The 16024-nt window shown below is 37.1% G+C and overlaps 1 protein-coding gene across 6 annotated transcripts in view; it reads right to left on the reverse strand.

Moving 5' to 3' along the window:
- Positions 1 to 743: 743 nt before the first annotated feature.
- The window catches only part of LOC110805363 (uncharacterized), a 53970-nt gene continuing 38689 nt past the window's right edge, over positions 744 to 16024 (reverse strand). For 5 of the 6 annotated variants that reach the window (XM_022010950.2, XM_022010951.2, XM_056842953.1 and 2 more), the window contains 16 exons: positions 15271 to 16018; positions 14061 to 14177; positions 13580 to 13847; positions 8709 to 8822; positions 8369 to 8461; positions 8136 to 8189; positions 7880 to 8059; positions 7465 to 7790; positions 7017 to 7379; positions 6858 to 6921; positions 5363 to 5509; positions 4804 to 4908; positions 4567 to 4677; positions 4389 to 4493; positions 4225 to 4294; positions 744 to 1674 (listed from right to left, as the gene is read on the reverse strand). In XM_022010950.2, the coding sequence (XP_021866642.2) occupies positions 980 to 1674; positions 4225 to 4294; positions 4389 to 4493; positions 4567 to 4677; positions 4804 to 4908; positions 5363 to 5509; positions 6858 to 6921; positions 7017 to 7379; positions 7465 to 7790; positions 7880 to 8059; positions 8136 to 8189; positions 8369 to 8461; positions 8709 to 8822; positions 13580 to 13847; positions 14061 to 14177; positions 15271 to 16018 (3560 nt within the window). In that variant the 3' untranslated portion in view covers positions 744 to 979. The remainder of the gene's footprint in view (positions 1675 to 4224; positions 4295 to 4388; positions 4494 to 4566; positions 4678 to 4803; positions 4909 to 5362; positions 5510 to 6857; positions 6922 to 7016; positions 7380 to 7464; positions 7791 to 7879; positions 8060 to 8135; positions 8190 to 8368; positions 8462 to 8708; positions 8823 to 13579; positions 13848 to 14060; positions 14178 to 15270; positions 16019 to 16024) is intronic. The other variant, XM_022010953.2, reaches the window with a different exon arrangement.

Below are 16024 nucleotides of genomic sequence, written 5' to 3' on the forward strand. Positions count from 1 at the left end.
ATTTTAGTTTGGCGTATTTATATTAAGAGACAAGATGACTTATGTTGTGATATTCAAGTCACGTTGTCATCAAACATTTTCTTCATCTAACGTTCAAATCTAACAACTCTTCTAACACATATAATCAGTACTTCTTCCGTTCTTTTTTTTAATTTGCTACTAAGGCTCCGTTTGGTAAGACGTAAAACGTTTTCATTGTAAAATGATTTTCCATGGAAAATATTTTTCAAGGGAAAACACAATTCCAAACTAGTTTTCTTTTGTTTAGTACCTTAAAGGAAAATGGGAGAAGATGGTGAAGATTGAGGGGGGAGAAAGGGGAGGGAGGTAAGGAGGAAAGTAGGAAAAGTGGTTTCCATCCCTTTCAAATGGAAAAGGGTTTTCCACATTTGAGGGAGTAATGGAAAATTGTTTACATCCCTTACCCAACCAAACAACGTAAAATGATTGAAAAGGGAAAAATCATTTTCCATGAAAACCTTTTACACCCTACCAAACGGAGCCAAAGTAAAACTGGACCACAAACCTGGGAAAAGGCGAGAGAAAGAGAAAGACGTATATTAACAGATTATAACAAGTGATTACTTGATAAAATACAAAGACAACCACCTTCTCCACACCCATACTGCCCAACTACCATTCCCACAATGAACAACCTACCACATCCATCTTATATACAAAGTATATAAAAAAATCAACAAAATTAGTCAGCAAAGTTAGATTAATAAAGTGGAGGTCTCCTCTAGTACAGAGTACTACGTAATTTTGTAAAAGCGCAAAAACTTTTGCTTGTAATAGAACATCTATATGTAAAAAGTGAACATGCATGTACATGTTTCTATACACTGTATTTACAAGGTGTGAGATGCATAAGCTCTATAATCAAGAAGAACAAGGAAACAAAACAAGAGACAAAATTGTGTATATTTACAGGATACAAATACATCTACACATTTTTACATTGCTAGAAATACACTATTCACTTTCTTGAATTACTTTGGTAAAGAAGGTACACCTTTCCCCAACCTTGATCTCTTCCCTTGTCAATCGCAGACGACAGAACTTTCAGAAAGTAGTTAGCATCTTCCTGGGAAGTGAATGCCAAATCGGTCTGAAAGAGTGGAAGTGGATTTACAGATTTACTCCATAGCTTCATCCTACCTCCAGTCCTCCTTTGTTGATGTTGACTTTGCCCAATAAGGGTTTCCGAACTGCTTCCAACAATGTGCACAACTTCTCCATCTACATTATGATGTATCACACTTTCCAAAGCAATTTTAGCTACCAATATCCACTCTGGTTCCGAGACAATGCCTTGAAACTCTGGCTTTCCTAGATCTACTAGACTAGAACATCTAATGATCAAGATGAGTTTTTCAGTAAGAACAACAAATTCACCAGCAACCTGCAGTGCTTTGCACATTACTAGGACTTCATCCCTGAATTTTGAACCATCAGCCTCCAAGAGCACAGCTGTACCAATCGCTGCATCCCAAGAATAACGCCCCAGAGGCCGTTCTGCACTCAAAGCCCTCGGAAGACGAGCACGCAAGTGATGTGTTCCTGGTCGATAAAGTCTACTCCGATTTCTTATACTTTGTGCAGTCCTTCCTGTGGCTTCAAGCACACTAGCTGCAGGTTTTGCCACAAGCCCAGTAACACCTAAGGCAAGTCCTGCAGTTACAAGAGCAAGTACCAAGATTCAGCAACTACAGAAAGCTAACACAATTTCCCTTTTCAATTCCACCAATCTACGTGCTATACCAATACCTTTTTCCACTTAATATGAAATATTTTGGTGTTTGCTCAAAAAAAAAAAAAAAATTTTGGTGTAGATTCAACGTTATGTGATGCTATCACTTTTTCAAACAAAAAAAGTAAGGGTCATAGAAAATTAAGCGTAACAAGTAATTACTCCGATCCATTGACAACTTTAAGTGGACATTTCATAGGGCAACCCAAAGTATTGGGAAAATCACATTCTTTATGAGATAGACTTAGAAGTTTAGTTAATAGAAAGGCACCAGATCTCCGTCCACCCTCCTCCCCTTTCTTTTCCTACGGCCTCGGCTCCAGGGGGTTTCCAGTGACCCCTGGTGAAGCACCAGGCTGGCTCAGTTGCTCTCAAACTTCCGTTCATCCTTCCTCCTATCTACAGTCTATCCTAGTTTCCACCTTCTTTCAGACACAGAACTAGAATTAATTTATTAAATAGTGACAGCAAAGAAAAAAATGAATTCTTGTTGGCAAAAATGAAGATGTAGTGAGCATCTTCAAAGTTTACTGTACCAGTTGGGGGTCTTTTGCAAATATCTGTTTCACTTGTTATCTAGATCTTCCATGATGTTGATTGAGGAAGCCACATTGGATGAACATGTAAGACATGCACATTTGGAAGAGGCTTTACCTGTTTGCATTCGCAATTTTTTCCATGTCCTAATCAAAATGACCGTGAGTGTTGCAACTCCTGCAAGTAAGTTTAACAAGATGATGAGGATTTTTTGTGGTTTGGTTCTGGTGAAGTGAGAAGATCTCATCTTGTGTATGGTCTGAATGTATGGTTTGTCGTCCAAGGCTAAAAGAGGTTTAGGTTTTCGGAAGTGGTGGCTTAAAATACTGCACCCATAGGAAAATTTTTTTGGTGCTTTTCCTTCTGATTCCGACTTTTACGTGTCCCTTTGGCATTGAGCCATTAAGAGAAAATACAGATGCAGGAAAATGACGGGATGTCAGGAAGCTAGAGTGACACATGGTAGTTCATTGGTGTTCACTTTATTCTCTCCTTTGGTGAGATTCAAGATAGGGGATAATTGTTGCATTCGAATTCCTCAGTTACACGGTTATACCAATTGTCTTCAAAATATATGCCCTCGTGTCTGAATTTTATTGCGGGATGCTTCAGATTTACTTTTCTGGAGGCCACCCGCACGAGGAGTTAGAGGAGCTTTCTTCTCTAGTGAGGTTCTGAATCTACAATTGATTGCAGTAGAGTATTCAACGGTGTGGACATGCGATTTTAAAAACTTTTACAATAAATATTTTGTGTTGCTTGACCCTACCCCCTCAGTTTCCTATTTCCCCGGAAGAATATTTATTTTCAAGGCAAAAGTCGTTTTTGTGGTCCTTGGCAATGGGAAGGTTCAATACTAATGAGCATCAAATTTGTTTTCCATGCCGTGCCCCCCTCCTTTTTTCCCAAGCTTATCTCTCCCTTTAAATTTAAACTCTCTTCCCAATCAAGTATCAATTAGGAATATCATACATGTCAAATGAAGACAGATGATTCCTCGAACAAAGCTTCATGACACATAAATTCATGCTTTATTGAGGAAGGTGGATTTTGGTGGAAGTCTTGGCTGTAGTCTATTGGTATCTATTTTTAGTATTGTATATTATAGTTACAGCGATTAGGAAAATTTAACATAAAAACACTCTTGGGGGTCATATTTTATTGTTAACCGAAATCCTAAAATGAAAAATATTAAAGAAACCACCCTTAACCTTTAAGTACACTGTTCACTAATTTCTGTCATTTCCATGTTAACTAAAAGTGGTAAATGTTATCTACAACCTTAAGTGAAGTTATCAACCTTTTGAAATTGCAGGAAATTGGTTGTGTAGCGGCTATATTATGGCCTTATGGAGAAAAAAAATTAAGGACACATTTGGAGCAAAACAATCTTTTCACACTTGGGGATGTTTTCTACTCCTTCCGTCCCTTTTTAATATTTCAGTTTGGTATCATGCACGCGATTTAACAAATAACTAATATGGATAAAGATACCATCTGACATTTACGTTTAATATTTTTTACTTAAACAATGCAAATTACTTTTATTAATAATGTTTTCTCTTTTATCCAAAATCTGACACAAGGAAAGTAAGAGAGATTTAATGCACCAGTGGATTTTATTGATTAAAATAATTACTTGGCACGATTTTTTGACAGAATATTAGGGGAATTTATGTTAAAATATAAAAACAAATATTGCAAACGCAAAGATTAAAAAGGGACGCCCCAAACGGAATACGTAAAGAATAAAAAGGGACGGAGGGATTTTAATTTACAATAACAATTTCTAACTAATGTTAATTAACTGATGATTTTTTTGGGAAGTTTTATTTTGATTTTTTTTCCATAGACACTACATAGAAACGCTTTTCTACAAATTTTCATAAAACAAACGCCTAAATTAAACATAGCTTGTTCTCGATAAGATATACCTGACAGAACCCCCGGAATTCCATGCTTCTCAGCTCCTTTAATAGGCGATTGCAGAAGACCAGTTAATCCCTGGAGAGAGAAGAAGTAGTAGATTGGAAAGGCCGCTTTACCAAAATTAAGAGAATACCAGGGGGGAACTTAAAGTGGGTTTGCTTTATCATACCTCAAACATTTCATGTATTACACCTTTGCTCTGAGAAGAAGTTACGACCCTTTGTTGTTCCATTTTTGAGACATCATGGTCGTCGAATGTAAAAGCAAGAATTCCCTAGATACACAATATACTAATTATTAACTGCAGCTTTTATCCATCTACTTGCCTATGTTAGATTGGCGTTTACCTTGTGAGCAGCTTTACTGAATTGTGTTGCAGTGTCACTCATAGCATACAGTGTGTTGCTAAGTAGGCTACTAGTGCCTTGAGCCATTCCTGAGATCAACCCAGAAGGACTCTGCTGAGTAGAAACTAGCTTTGATTAGAATGACAATAAAAACTTTGGCCCAAAAAAAAAAGAAAGACAGCAAGCCAGTATTTGTTATCAAACGTAAATTCATGTCATCCTCATATCATTGCATACCTGCAGAGCCCCTCTTGCTGGAACCGAAATGAAGTCCTTGACACCAAGCCCAACCCTTCTAGCAAAGCCCATCGGGTTTCCAATTACACCAGCAGAGCCAAACACCTGACTCATAAGTAGCAGCAACGTCAGCATTATATTGGAATTTCCTTAAAAGTAATAACTCAATCAAGATATCTTGACTTGGCTAAAAACATGGGGATAAGAGTACGCCCTGCAGAAAATATAGTGAATATAACTTTCAACTAAAAACGGTTTATTGTTTAACATTTCTGAAACAAAGAACTGACATTTCCGACCACATAATTCTAAAATTCCAAACTTCTCAAGTCAAAGCAAGACATGTAACAGTATGACAATATAAAAATCCACTCTCACTAAGTCACTATACCATGTAGACTTATCTTACAAATCCCAATAAAATAAACAAAATACGGAGTAGAAAAATAATTTTCATATGGTTGAATAAATAAATACAAGCTCTTTCTGTTTTTATAGACTGAAACTATAACATGTATGATTAAACTAAAATTTCTGGCACAAAAGCAAGATGCGGTACCTTGTACATCTCATGAAGAAACTGCCTGGTGTAATGCTTGAGGAGGATTTCTTGAATGGAACCCCAACTAGCCATATGATGCGTAATGGTTAGTTCCTTGAGGCATATTTGTGCTCCTTCAACATCAGCAAGAGCCATTATACCTCTCTGTGGGCATAAGATGATTAGTCAAGAGGCATGCAGATTTATACTACAAAAGTAATTAAGAGCAAATAAAATGTTCAAAAGCTCAATGCAAAACTACTTGATCATGAAGTGACCCCACTGAACATAAACCATAATCACCCTTCTTCCGTTCTTATTTAGTTGACACATTTCTTTACTCACGTTTGCCAATGCACATTTTTTATCATTAATATCTTTAATTATGTAAAAGAAAAAATTATAAAACGTTGATATTTCGAAAATATTTATCAAGACGACTTAAACAAGATCTCACATGAATGTTTTACCTTGCGCATAAATAACAATATTCGGTCAAAGGAGGGTGTATTAATAGTGCTAAAGTCAAACTGTATCAACTAAATAAGAACGGAGGAAGGGTAATTGTTACCCACATGTGTGAGTTGTCCCACATGAGAGAAAGACAAAGAGAACATAAGAACTTATAAGCTTGAGAAACACTCCTACTACTGCCAAAATGGTTTTTGTATGGAACCTCCTTTGGGCTTGTAAGTGGTTCGAACTCTCCTCGATCTTATTGGGTTGCCCCATTTATAATGTCTCAGGCCCATTTCTAATTTCTCTAGACCTAACAAGAACAAGGTCCAGGAAGTTTTTTTTTTCCCCCAAAAAAACTTCAGTCTTTACCCAAACCAAAAAATAATATCGTCATCCACATGCATTATAAATATAAATGTCGAAGAGACCAGTAAACGGAAAAACCTATTTTCTACCTAATAGAATTTCCTATTGACGTATAGAGCAATTGCATCAAAATTGAGGAAACACCTAAAGATTACAAATGTTAACACGAAGAAACCAATATAGACCATGGCACCATCCAGCGGGTCACACAAGCAGACTGAAAATTTATGTTTTAATATTACATTTATTCCCAGGTTGGAGAGTATTTATTGTTGCTCACACTAAACTAATTGTACTTTGAGCAAACAAACTGTTCACTCTTATAGCAAATATCTAAACACAGTTGGCGATTGGATGAAACAACAACTTCCCCCGCGCGGGGAGGGTGGGGGGGGGGGGGGGGGGGGGGGTAGAATATTCAAGTTCCTTCCTGATCCCCAATAACCGCCCACTATTTATCACAGAATAATTTCCACTTCCCTCTTATAGCAACATCCCAGAATAATATGCTTATCACTTGTCTGATTATCAAGATTTCCCAGCAATCATGTCCACTTTTAGGTAAATAATCTATTTTGATTAAGAGAGGAATATGTTACACAACTGAGTTTTAGGGAAAATAATAACTAGTATCTATAAAAGAAAGTACCAAAATTGTAGTTTCAGAAACCAGATCCCTGATACTTACATGGATGAGAGATTCACCAGATGACAAACCTGCTGTTTTGAGCATCCATGGATTGCTTGAAAAGCTGCAGGATAATGTAAAATTAAAAGGCAAATGCAGGTAAAAGTCATTACAAAAATAAAAATAAAAACACTCAAAGAGACACTTGATTGTACATACCTCAATGACATTTTAACAGGAGCCAACGAAAAAGCTTCTACATAAATCTTATCTTGTCTTTTTGCCAGAAGATAAATGTTCTGCCAAGGAGCTCCAATTGGAACTACTTCTGGCAATGATGTGGTACTGGTGTGATATTCAGATAGAGTATACAGTCTCTTTGGGAACTGATGATCTCCAATATCTCTCAAATATTCAGAATTCTGTGGAGCAAAAGAAAAAGACTTGTCCACTATACCCGGCTTGCATACATCATTATTCACAGATTCTGAAATATCAGAATTTAACAAAGGGATTGCCTTAATAAACTCAAGTAGTTTCAAAAGCAGCTCCAGATCAAGCTCAAGGGACAGATCTCCAATCCTGTACACATTGTGATAAAGGGTAAGTCTCCAATGTATTATTTGGAGAAACTATTTGATAGAATACTGAGTGCTACTGCACACACCTTAAGCTTATATATTCAAATGAAAGTAACATCATCTCTTTGTTCCTCCATTTTGAAACCACCACACAAATCTTAGGTTCAGAGGAGATCCCAACAGCATAAGTCATCATACTTTCAATTTTAGTCTTCGTTCCACCATCTTTATTTATCAATTGGCTGACAAGGCTTCCTTTGAAGTCTTCATCAAAAGATAAAACAACTGGATATGGCGTACCACGCAATTGATTATCAATTTGTAACGATGAGATTTGGAAGGAAAAACTTTGTCGCTCCACATTCTGGTGAAAATCAATTCTTATGTCCTTCGCAGATGCATAAAGCAACTCCTGACAATTATTGAATTGAAAAAAAAAAATCGTTGAGCAAACCAGCTGAAGCAGGTATAAGGCCACATATGATCACACCAAAAGTATACCTGAGGAGATGAATCCATCAAGGAGATTCCGACAAACGATAGCTTGACAGATACCTTCTCCTTGTAATCAAGATACATTCCCACCCCTTCTTTACTTTCTTTTTCCCCCCCTGTTGAAATAGAACTTGGACATTTCACCTCTTCCGATACATGACAACTTGAATCAATAACACTGAGGGCCTGCAATAACAAATTTACTCATATGAAGATTACGGAACAGACAAAGGATGTATTCTGATGTATATAGCTAAGATACCTTCATTGCACCCTCTGCACGTACTGATAAAAGCAATGTTCTCTCATGCATCTGCTGTCAAGAAAAAAAGTAGTAGTTAGAAAAGAGCAATGAATATGTTAGATAAAGGAGAACAGATTTACGTCACTAAGCTTTTCAGCATAGCTAAACAATTTATTCTCAAAACAAAGTGCTGCCCGAGAAAAAAGCTCACGATATGAGCAGAACAGAAAGTTGGGATAAAGAACAAGTACCTCTGACGAAACTGAAGATGATGCCAAATTTATTGGTGGATATTCCTTTACATCATCAAGTGTATATGATCCCAATGTGCGCTTTCCAGGAACCTTGTAGTAACATCCAAGTTCATGAGTAATAAGAGTTACGTTTTTTGGTATAGTAATATGATATACCATATAACATCTAAGGAATTTGATGGTTCTAGAAGAAATGAAAGAATCAAGGGTAAGGATATCACACACAGATCATAAACATAAAACAAACGGGATTTTGCGAAATCTGTAAAGGGAATTTGCCAAAAGATAGTGTTAAGCAGGAATAGGAGGAAGAGGGGAATACGGAAAAACTGCATACCTCAATAATTAGTCGATGGGGGGAAAAAGGCTCATCCCAAGCATAAGGGCACGAAGTGTATGGATGAACTGTAGTTTCCAGAGTTTCACACTTTTGTTGGTAAATTCGCAGTGTCTACAAGGTAGATACAAGGACCATCTGTAAGTTTATTGTAAAATTACTTTAATCGACATAAAGTTACAAGTGCATACAGAAAAAAATTTAAAATTCTAAAGTGCCTTTTGTGTTCAATTCAAAAACTCACACCGAATAGCATTTACTGGTTCATAAAGGAAACAAGCTGCCTGGTTGTGAAGGAGTTTTTAATAATCTAACATAGAACTTAGACGTAAAAGTAAAATAGATTGAAAGAGTGCATAACTAAAACCAAAAGGCTGAAGTGAACGAGGTTGATACTTGAAAAATAAAACCAGCATTAAATGTCGCCGTACCAAAGCATCATTGAGCTTAAAAAAAACCAAACAGACACTGACGGTAAAAACAAAGAAGCAAGGTTTCTAAAACGATGTTGAGAATTTGAGATAAATGATAGAATCACAGAAGTCTTTCAAAATCTGACTTTTTGAAAAATGCTAGAGTAGATAGACTTCTACCCAACAAAATAGCCTAGTGTTATTCAATTTTGAGTCCTTTGAGTTGTATAAGTATAAGTACATATATATATATGAATAAAATAAAAGGATACACAGCAGAAACCACTTCAAAAAAAAATTCTTGAATGATCAACCACATCACAAAACCATTTCAGATGTTGATGAATCCATATTGAAGTGGATTGCAAATTTGTAACGACCACAACACACATGTTTTGTTCGCATGTACATCTATAAGAATCGATAAAAAATGTTCACATGGTTTGTTTGTATGTCACTGATGTTCTCTATCACCAGCGCCTTGACCATGGTGTAAAAACTCGCCCAAGTTAAGTCGTATCGCCCGAGTTAACAAGGTTTTGGAGGCTGGCGATACGAGATCGGCCGAGTTGTAAAGGTGTTTTTAAAAACGGCGAGATCCCAGCCGGTTCAACCGATCCGAACGAATTATGTCCGCATTAAACGTTATAAACCTCACATCTACTCGGTTTTCAGCCGAATACCCCATGTTTTCGACAAAAAGAAAGGGAAAAAGGAAAGAAATGGAGAAATTCCATTGAAATAGAGTAGAGAACTCCATTTTCAAATCTAAAACAAGAGAGGAGAGAGAAGGTAGACAAAGTAATTCATATTAATTATGACACGTGTACGGTTTAGGGGAGGGGGACTAGGCAGCCCCGGTCCTGACATTTTGAGGGGCCCAGGCAAAATAAGTAAGTGATCAGGGCCCCTTCCAAAATGATACGTCTTTCAGGCCCGGTCCTGACATTTTATGGGTCCTAGGCGAAACATGAAAAGAAGGCCCTTATTTAAAAAATTCTACTACGAAGTATTAAGAATTTGCATTAATTGTCACCAAAGAGAATTTCGTTAAGTTTTAATTTATTTTCCAATAAAAATATTTCGTACTATATATGTTTAACAACGTTAATCAACCAAATAACAGGAAGTACGATACCCCTCAAAATACATTAATAGGAAGTACAAACAACTGATTAAAAAAAAAAAAAGTAAGCTGCTAAATTATATTTTATTTTTACAACCAATTACTCTTATATTATTTGAGTCTTTTTATTAACACAATCCTATTAAAGTCAAAGAGTATAAACAACTAACGTACCCATAATATTTTATTCAAGAAAAATATTTACTACTAGTATATATTTTGACTTTTTGTTATTTTTATAATAATGAAATCAACGCATTTGGTAAGAAACACAAAGAAACTAGCATTAAAAAAAAAGTAAAAATACAAAAGTTACAAAGAAATTAAAAGCTATCCCTTAAAAAAAAAAAAGGTAGAAGATGTTTGACATGGGAGCCTCGAACTCGGGTTACAGGTTAATGAGTAAACAAAAGAAACCAATGCGCCACAATACCCTAACATTTATTAACGCGCGACTTGTCATAAATGTACAAAATTGTTAATGGATCAATCAATGATTTTTGGCCCCTCCCAGCCTTGGGCCCTAGGCGGTCGCACTCCTTACCTATGCCCAGGGCCGGGCCTGGGACTAGGATTGGTAGTGAATGGGCTGACATGGGGCTTCTTTTTCAAATTTCAAATTCCTACGCGACAACTGCGATACGGTCCGCGACTAACGCATCATTTCCGTTACCGAGACTCCGCGACCGATCCCGCGACCGTGACCGATACCGCATTTTTTATCTATGGCCTTGACTGTCACCGGAAGCAGGATAATAGCAATAATGGAGGTAGGAGAAACGACAAAGTTTTCAGATCATTTTATCACTTGTAGTTGGAATTCAACAAATCATGGCAGGACGACATTTATGAGGTTTTGTTCGGGTTGGTGATTAGCTCAACATTCTTTAGAAAGAAGGGTAAAGGTAACAATTTTTTTTTTTTTGGTTTTCATAACAAAGATGGGAATGAAACATTTGCAAGTTTCTTGTTCCAAAAAAATGTCAAAAGAAATAACGAGATTTTGCAACGCTATTAAGCACCTTGAGCACAAGATACAACTCTGTATTATTTTTTACGATAAACAAATTACTAAATTATTGTGAATTCTTGTATGGGAAGAGGTAATGGGATCAAAGAGCTGATCAGAAAATATATGGACTCCAGGAAGAATAAGTAAAAGGGAGTGGAAGGACTCTCTTTGTGCTAAAGCTAAGCTAACATAGGAAGACGGCACAGAAATAGCGAATGGAAAAATTTAGAGAAAGAAGTGGGTGGGTGGGTGGGACCCCAATTTTAGAGAAAATTTAGAGAGGGAAAAGGAACTACCAAAAGTAGTATGTTAACGTAACGCTACGAAAGAAAAAAAATGAAACATGTTAACTTACTCTAGGACACAGGGAGTACATTAAGGCTCCGTTTGGTAGGGTGTAAAACGTTTTCATGGAAAACGGTTTTCCCCTTTTCAATATTTTACGTTGTTTGGTTTCGCAAGGGATGGTTAACAACCCCACCATCTAATTAAATAATCTATCTACATCCCATCCCCTGCGAAACCAAAGGTGGAAAAACCTTTTCCATTTGAAATGGAGGAAAACCACTTTTCCTCCTTACCTCCCTCTCCTTTCTTCCCCTCAATATCACCATCTTCTCCCATTTTCTTTAAAGGAACCAAACAAAAGAAAACTAGTTTGGAATTGTGTTTTCCTTTAAAAATGTTTTTCATGGAAAATAATTTTCTATTGAAAACATTTTACACCAAACCAAACGGAGCCTAAGACTTCCCCAAATTACATTACAAGCAAGGTGATAATAAATTCCCTAATACTTATCTTTAACAGAGTTAAATATAAAAAGTTGGGGTACAACCTTTCACAATTTTTGCTGTTTGGGACCTCCACCTTCTTTTTCTTTTTTAACCTTTTAGGACATATTGTTAATTTTCCGACCAAAAATTAACCAAAGCAACCAATAGGTTAGTCCACTGGGTTAAATTCCACGTGGCGCCACGACATTTGTTTTTTTATATTTATTATTCAAATGAGAAAATACACCAAAGGAAAGAATATTACACCTACATTTGTTTGTAATTTCACTAAAGGTATTCTTAATTTGCAAGGAATCATCAACCCAATCCATTTCACATTTTTCCTAAATTCATCATCACAACTCCATACATTCAGCAATTCTTTTTAGGAAAACCATCAGTACCAAATCAATGAATATTACCTAATATTTAGATAAAATTAAAAAAAACTATAAGTACTCCCTCTGTATTTATTTAAGGGATATACTTGCCTTTTCCGGCCGTATTTATTTAAGAGATACACTTGCTATTTTTAGTAACTTATCAACCCCACCATCTAATTAAATAATCTATCTACATCCCATCCCCACCCCCCATCCCCTAAAATGACATGGTCCCAACTTGTTTTACTTATTAAAATATCTACTCAACCCCACTTGTTTTATTACTTTATTTCATTCAATTCTTTTTCTTAATACATGTGCTCGACCAAGTGTATCTCTTAAATAAATACGGAGGGAAAACTTGTTAAAAATTCAAAATGACAGATGGATTGTTTCCACCACCACTATCATCATCATCATCATCACGGCCACCACGACACCACCATTATTATCACCACCTTACCTATCGGTGTTGGTTCGCCTCCTGTGTGTTCATCCTCCTTCATCCACCACTTACCCTGTTGCTACAATTGATGTTATTTGCTTATTCAACTCACTGCTTCATTCTCTCTCCATCTCTGGCGCAGGAGTTAGGGTTTCGGGGCGGTGGTGGTGAGTGGGAGAGAGATCGAGGAGAGAAGCGAGGCGGCGGGTGAGTAGAGAAAACGAAGTGGTGACCAGATCGAGGAGGAAAGACGCCGACGGCGGAAAGGGTATGCGAGAGCACCGGTGGTAGTAAGGGTAGGCGAGAACGCTGGCGGCTAGGGAAGGAGAGGATGGAGGAGAGAGAAATTTTGGGTGGTAGCTGTAAGGGAGGAGAGAGAAATTGGATGGTGGCGTCGTGGTTGTGAGAGAGGATAGAGAGGGAGTTAGGAAGGAGAGAAAAGAGGAGTTTTTTGCATTTTATTGCATTTAATTTCTTTTAATTCATTTTTCTGTTCACATTTTATTGCATTTAATTCATTTGGTTGTTGTGGTTAACAGTGGGTTGGCCTGTGGTTAACAGTGGGTTGGCCTGTGATTAACTCACCGGAAATTGGGTTTAAGGTCCCAAAAGGTTAAAAATGCGAAAGGGTTGGACCCAACCTTTAGCTTAGCTCTCTTTAACATTAGGGACTTCAATACCATATTGCAGATAAGACGGTCAATATGCAACTACATACCTCGTTTGAGAAATTATCAATTCTGTAAGGCACGAAGCCTGTGTCATCATCAGAAAGAAGAATGAAAATTGTTCCTGACTTGCCAATGGCGTTGTCAATTATCTTCTCATTTTGAATGACATCAGCATTCTGTACTTCAATTCGTATGATATTCGATGCACCAGAAACATTCCGCATTTTCAATTGTGTATCGCCCAGATGATCAGGAAGAAAGCTGCCTGACCACTGCCATCCAGGTTCATTAAAGCAGGCAGTAAGAAGTAACTCCCTGTAGCAGGTTCAACAAGCAATCAAAAAAAAGAAGCAAACGAACTTGCTAATTTGTTAGGTTTGTAAGACTGCTGACTTAACACAATGTAATAGTCTCAGATTCATTGAGCATATACATGTGCCCCTTCATGTTTATTGTTGCCAGAGTTACGTGGCCAAGCTTACAAATGCATAGATATGAGTTCACTAGTTCAGGATATCAACAGAATACCTTGTGGTATCTATCCAGTGAAGATGAGAATGTTGTCCAACACCTAATTTAATATCTTTCTTTGAGTCCTTCTGCCTTACGGACAACGGCTTGCTGCATGCATTACTGATTACATATCTGCAAAAGAAAAAAAAGGCAGAAAAGAGCACCTCAGCGAAGAAAGTTCAGCTAATCACACCAATACATAGGCCTGACAAGAGCCAATCTTCAACACTAAAAGCTCACAGAAGGCAATAAGGCATATGACTTCCTAGGCTAGTATTCTAACAGATCTCGTACCCATTGCTTTCTGGCTCAGTACCAAGACCAACAGATCAAATTGAAACACAGTTCATAGTTATACCTGAGAGATTAAACGAGGGGAAGTCATCGAAACAACCTCTTTGCTAGTTCCAATTGGCCACGGTTAAGGCTGCGTAGATCTAGACCTCCATTTGGAGGGGCTACATATCTATACTAATATATGAAAAGGCGTTCCTAAGCAAGTCCACGTGACACTGGGGAATCTCACCCATTCAATGAACCTCTATAACTTATAAGCCAACCTTTCAAAACAAAATATGTTAAATGGCAATTTCATAAAGAAATATTAATAAAAAAAATCCAATCATGAATTTAATTATTTATAAAGGAATGCTTCTTATCCATGTATTAACTCGAGTCATCTCCCAGGCCCACATACCAATTGGGTTATTATTTGTTGTTGTAGTCCAAGGACAAAAGTAAATCAAAATGCATTTTTGCACAAAGCCTACCCCCATATGTTCCCTAGTTGAGCTCAATTTGACAAGCTAAAGGGAGGGTACTTTAACACAAAATCATATGCAGTAAATCCAAATTCTGAAATTTTTCACATCCAATTGATCGCAGTTATGCATTAAGATTTCTTGGTGCAATTATTGGTCAAGAGTGACTAAAATGTTTCAGAAAAGCACCAGTTTCCAGGTCATTAAGATAGATTTTAGGACACAAGATGCTAGTGAATTCAAAATTTCCAAATGTTCAGAGCCTGATCCTCATATATGATGTTTATATAGGTTAATTGAGCTGCACAAACCTTCATGAGGTAGCACTTTGATAGAAAGATTAACATGCTTAAGTACATTCAATAAAGAAAACAAAATCGAGATGGCTCTTCGATCGAAAGATTAACATGCTTATGTACATTCAATAAAGAAAACAAAATCGAGAGTATAGCACAGTCTATCACCTTGGCTGGAATGTGATGGCTCTTGTTCGTCCCATAAGTGGTGTATCAAGTATATGCGAGGTCACAGATATAATAGCCGCAAAACTTTTAGATGGTTCTGGAACCAAAACCGCAGTTGACCCACTAGGAGCAACAAGAAAAAAAGGGCTTGACCATGATGAGCTGGGTAAGTTTTCTACAGGACCTTCAGATTGGTACCTGGTCAATCTGACCATTACTTCACTAGCAACAGCACTTGGATCAGGGGAGTACATAACTGGGCTAGCTTTTAGACACTCGTTATTTGAAACATTGGAGAATTTGAACTCTGATTGACTGTCAGTTTCCAACGGCTTGGACAAGTAGCTTAGAGAATCTCCTTGTACAGCCAAATCCAACTTGCTCACAGATAGACGACGATACATAGAACCATGTGAAACTGACGACTGCGTAGTAAGTAACCCTGAATGTGGATTGACAATTTCCTTAGAAGAGATAATATGATTTTTTGACAGACTCTTCCCCATAAGGCCCCTATCCTCAGATATTAAGAGGTGAAGGCCATCCTTATGATCAATGAATAATCCCTTCTCAGTTGAATCATAGCAGGTAGGAACAATTTGATAGTTTCCTTTTAGTTCATTGTCTGATCTTGAAATTGTCAGTGCAAATCCTGTGCAATTGTACAACAAAAACGGAACTGATATGCAAAGTTCCCGAGCACCAGACAAAGAATCCATCATCTTTTCAACCACAACATATAGAGAACCTTGCA

This window comes from Spinacia oleracea, chromosome 4, assembly GCF_020520425.1.
Source record: "Spinacia oleracea cultivar Varoflay chromosome 4, BTI_SOV_V1, whole genome shotgun sequence".
Classification (NCBI taxonomy): Eukaryota; Viridiplantae; Streptophyta; class Magnoliopsida; order Caryophyllales; family Amaranthaceae; genus Spinacia; species Spinacia oleracea.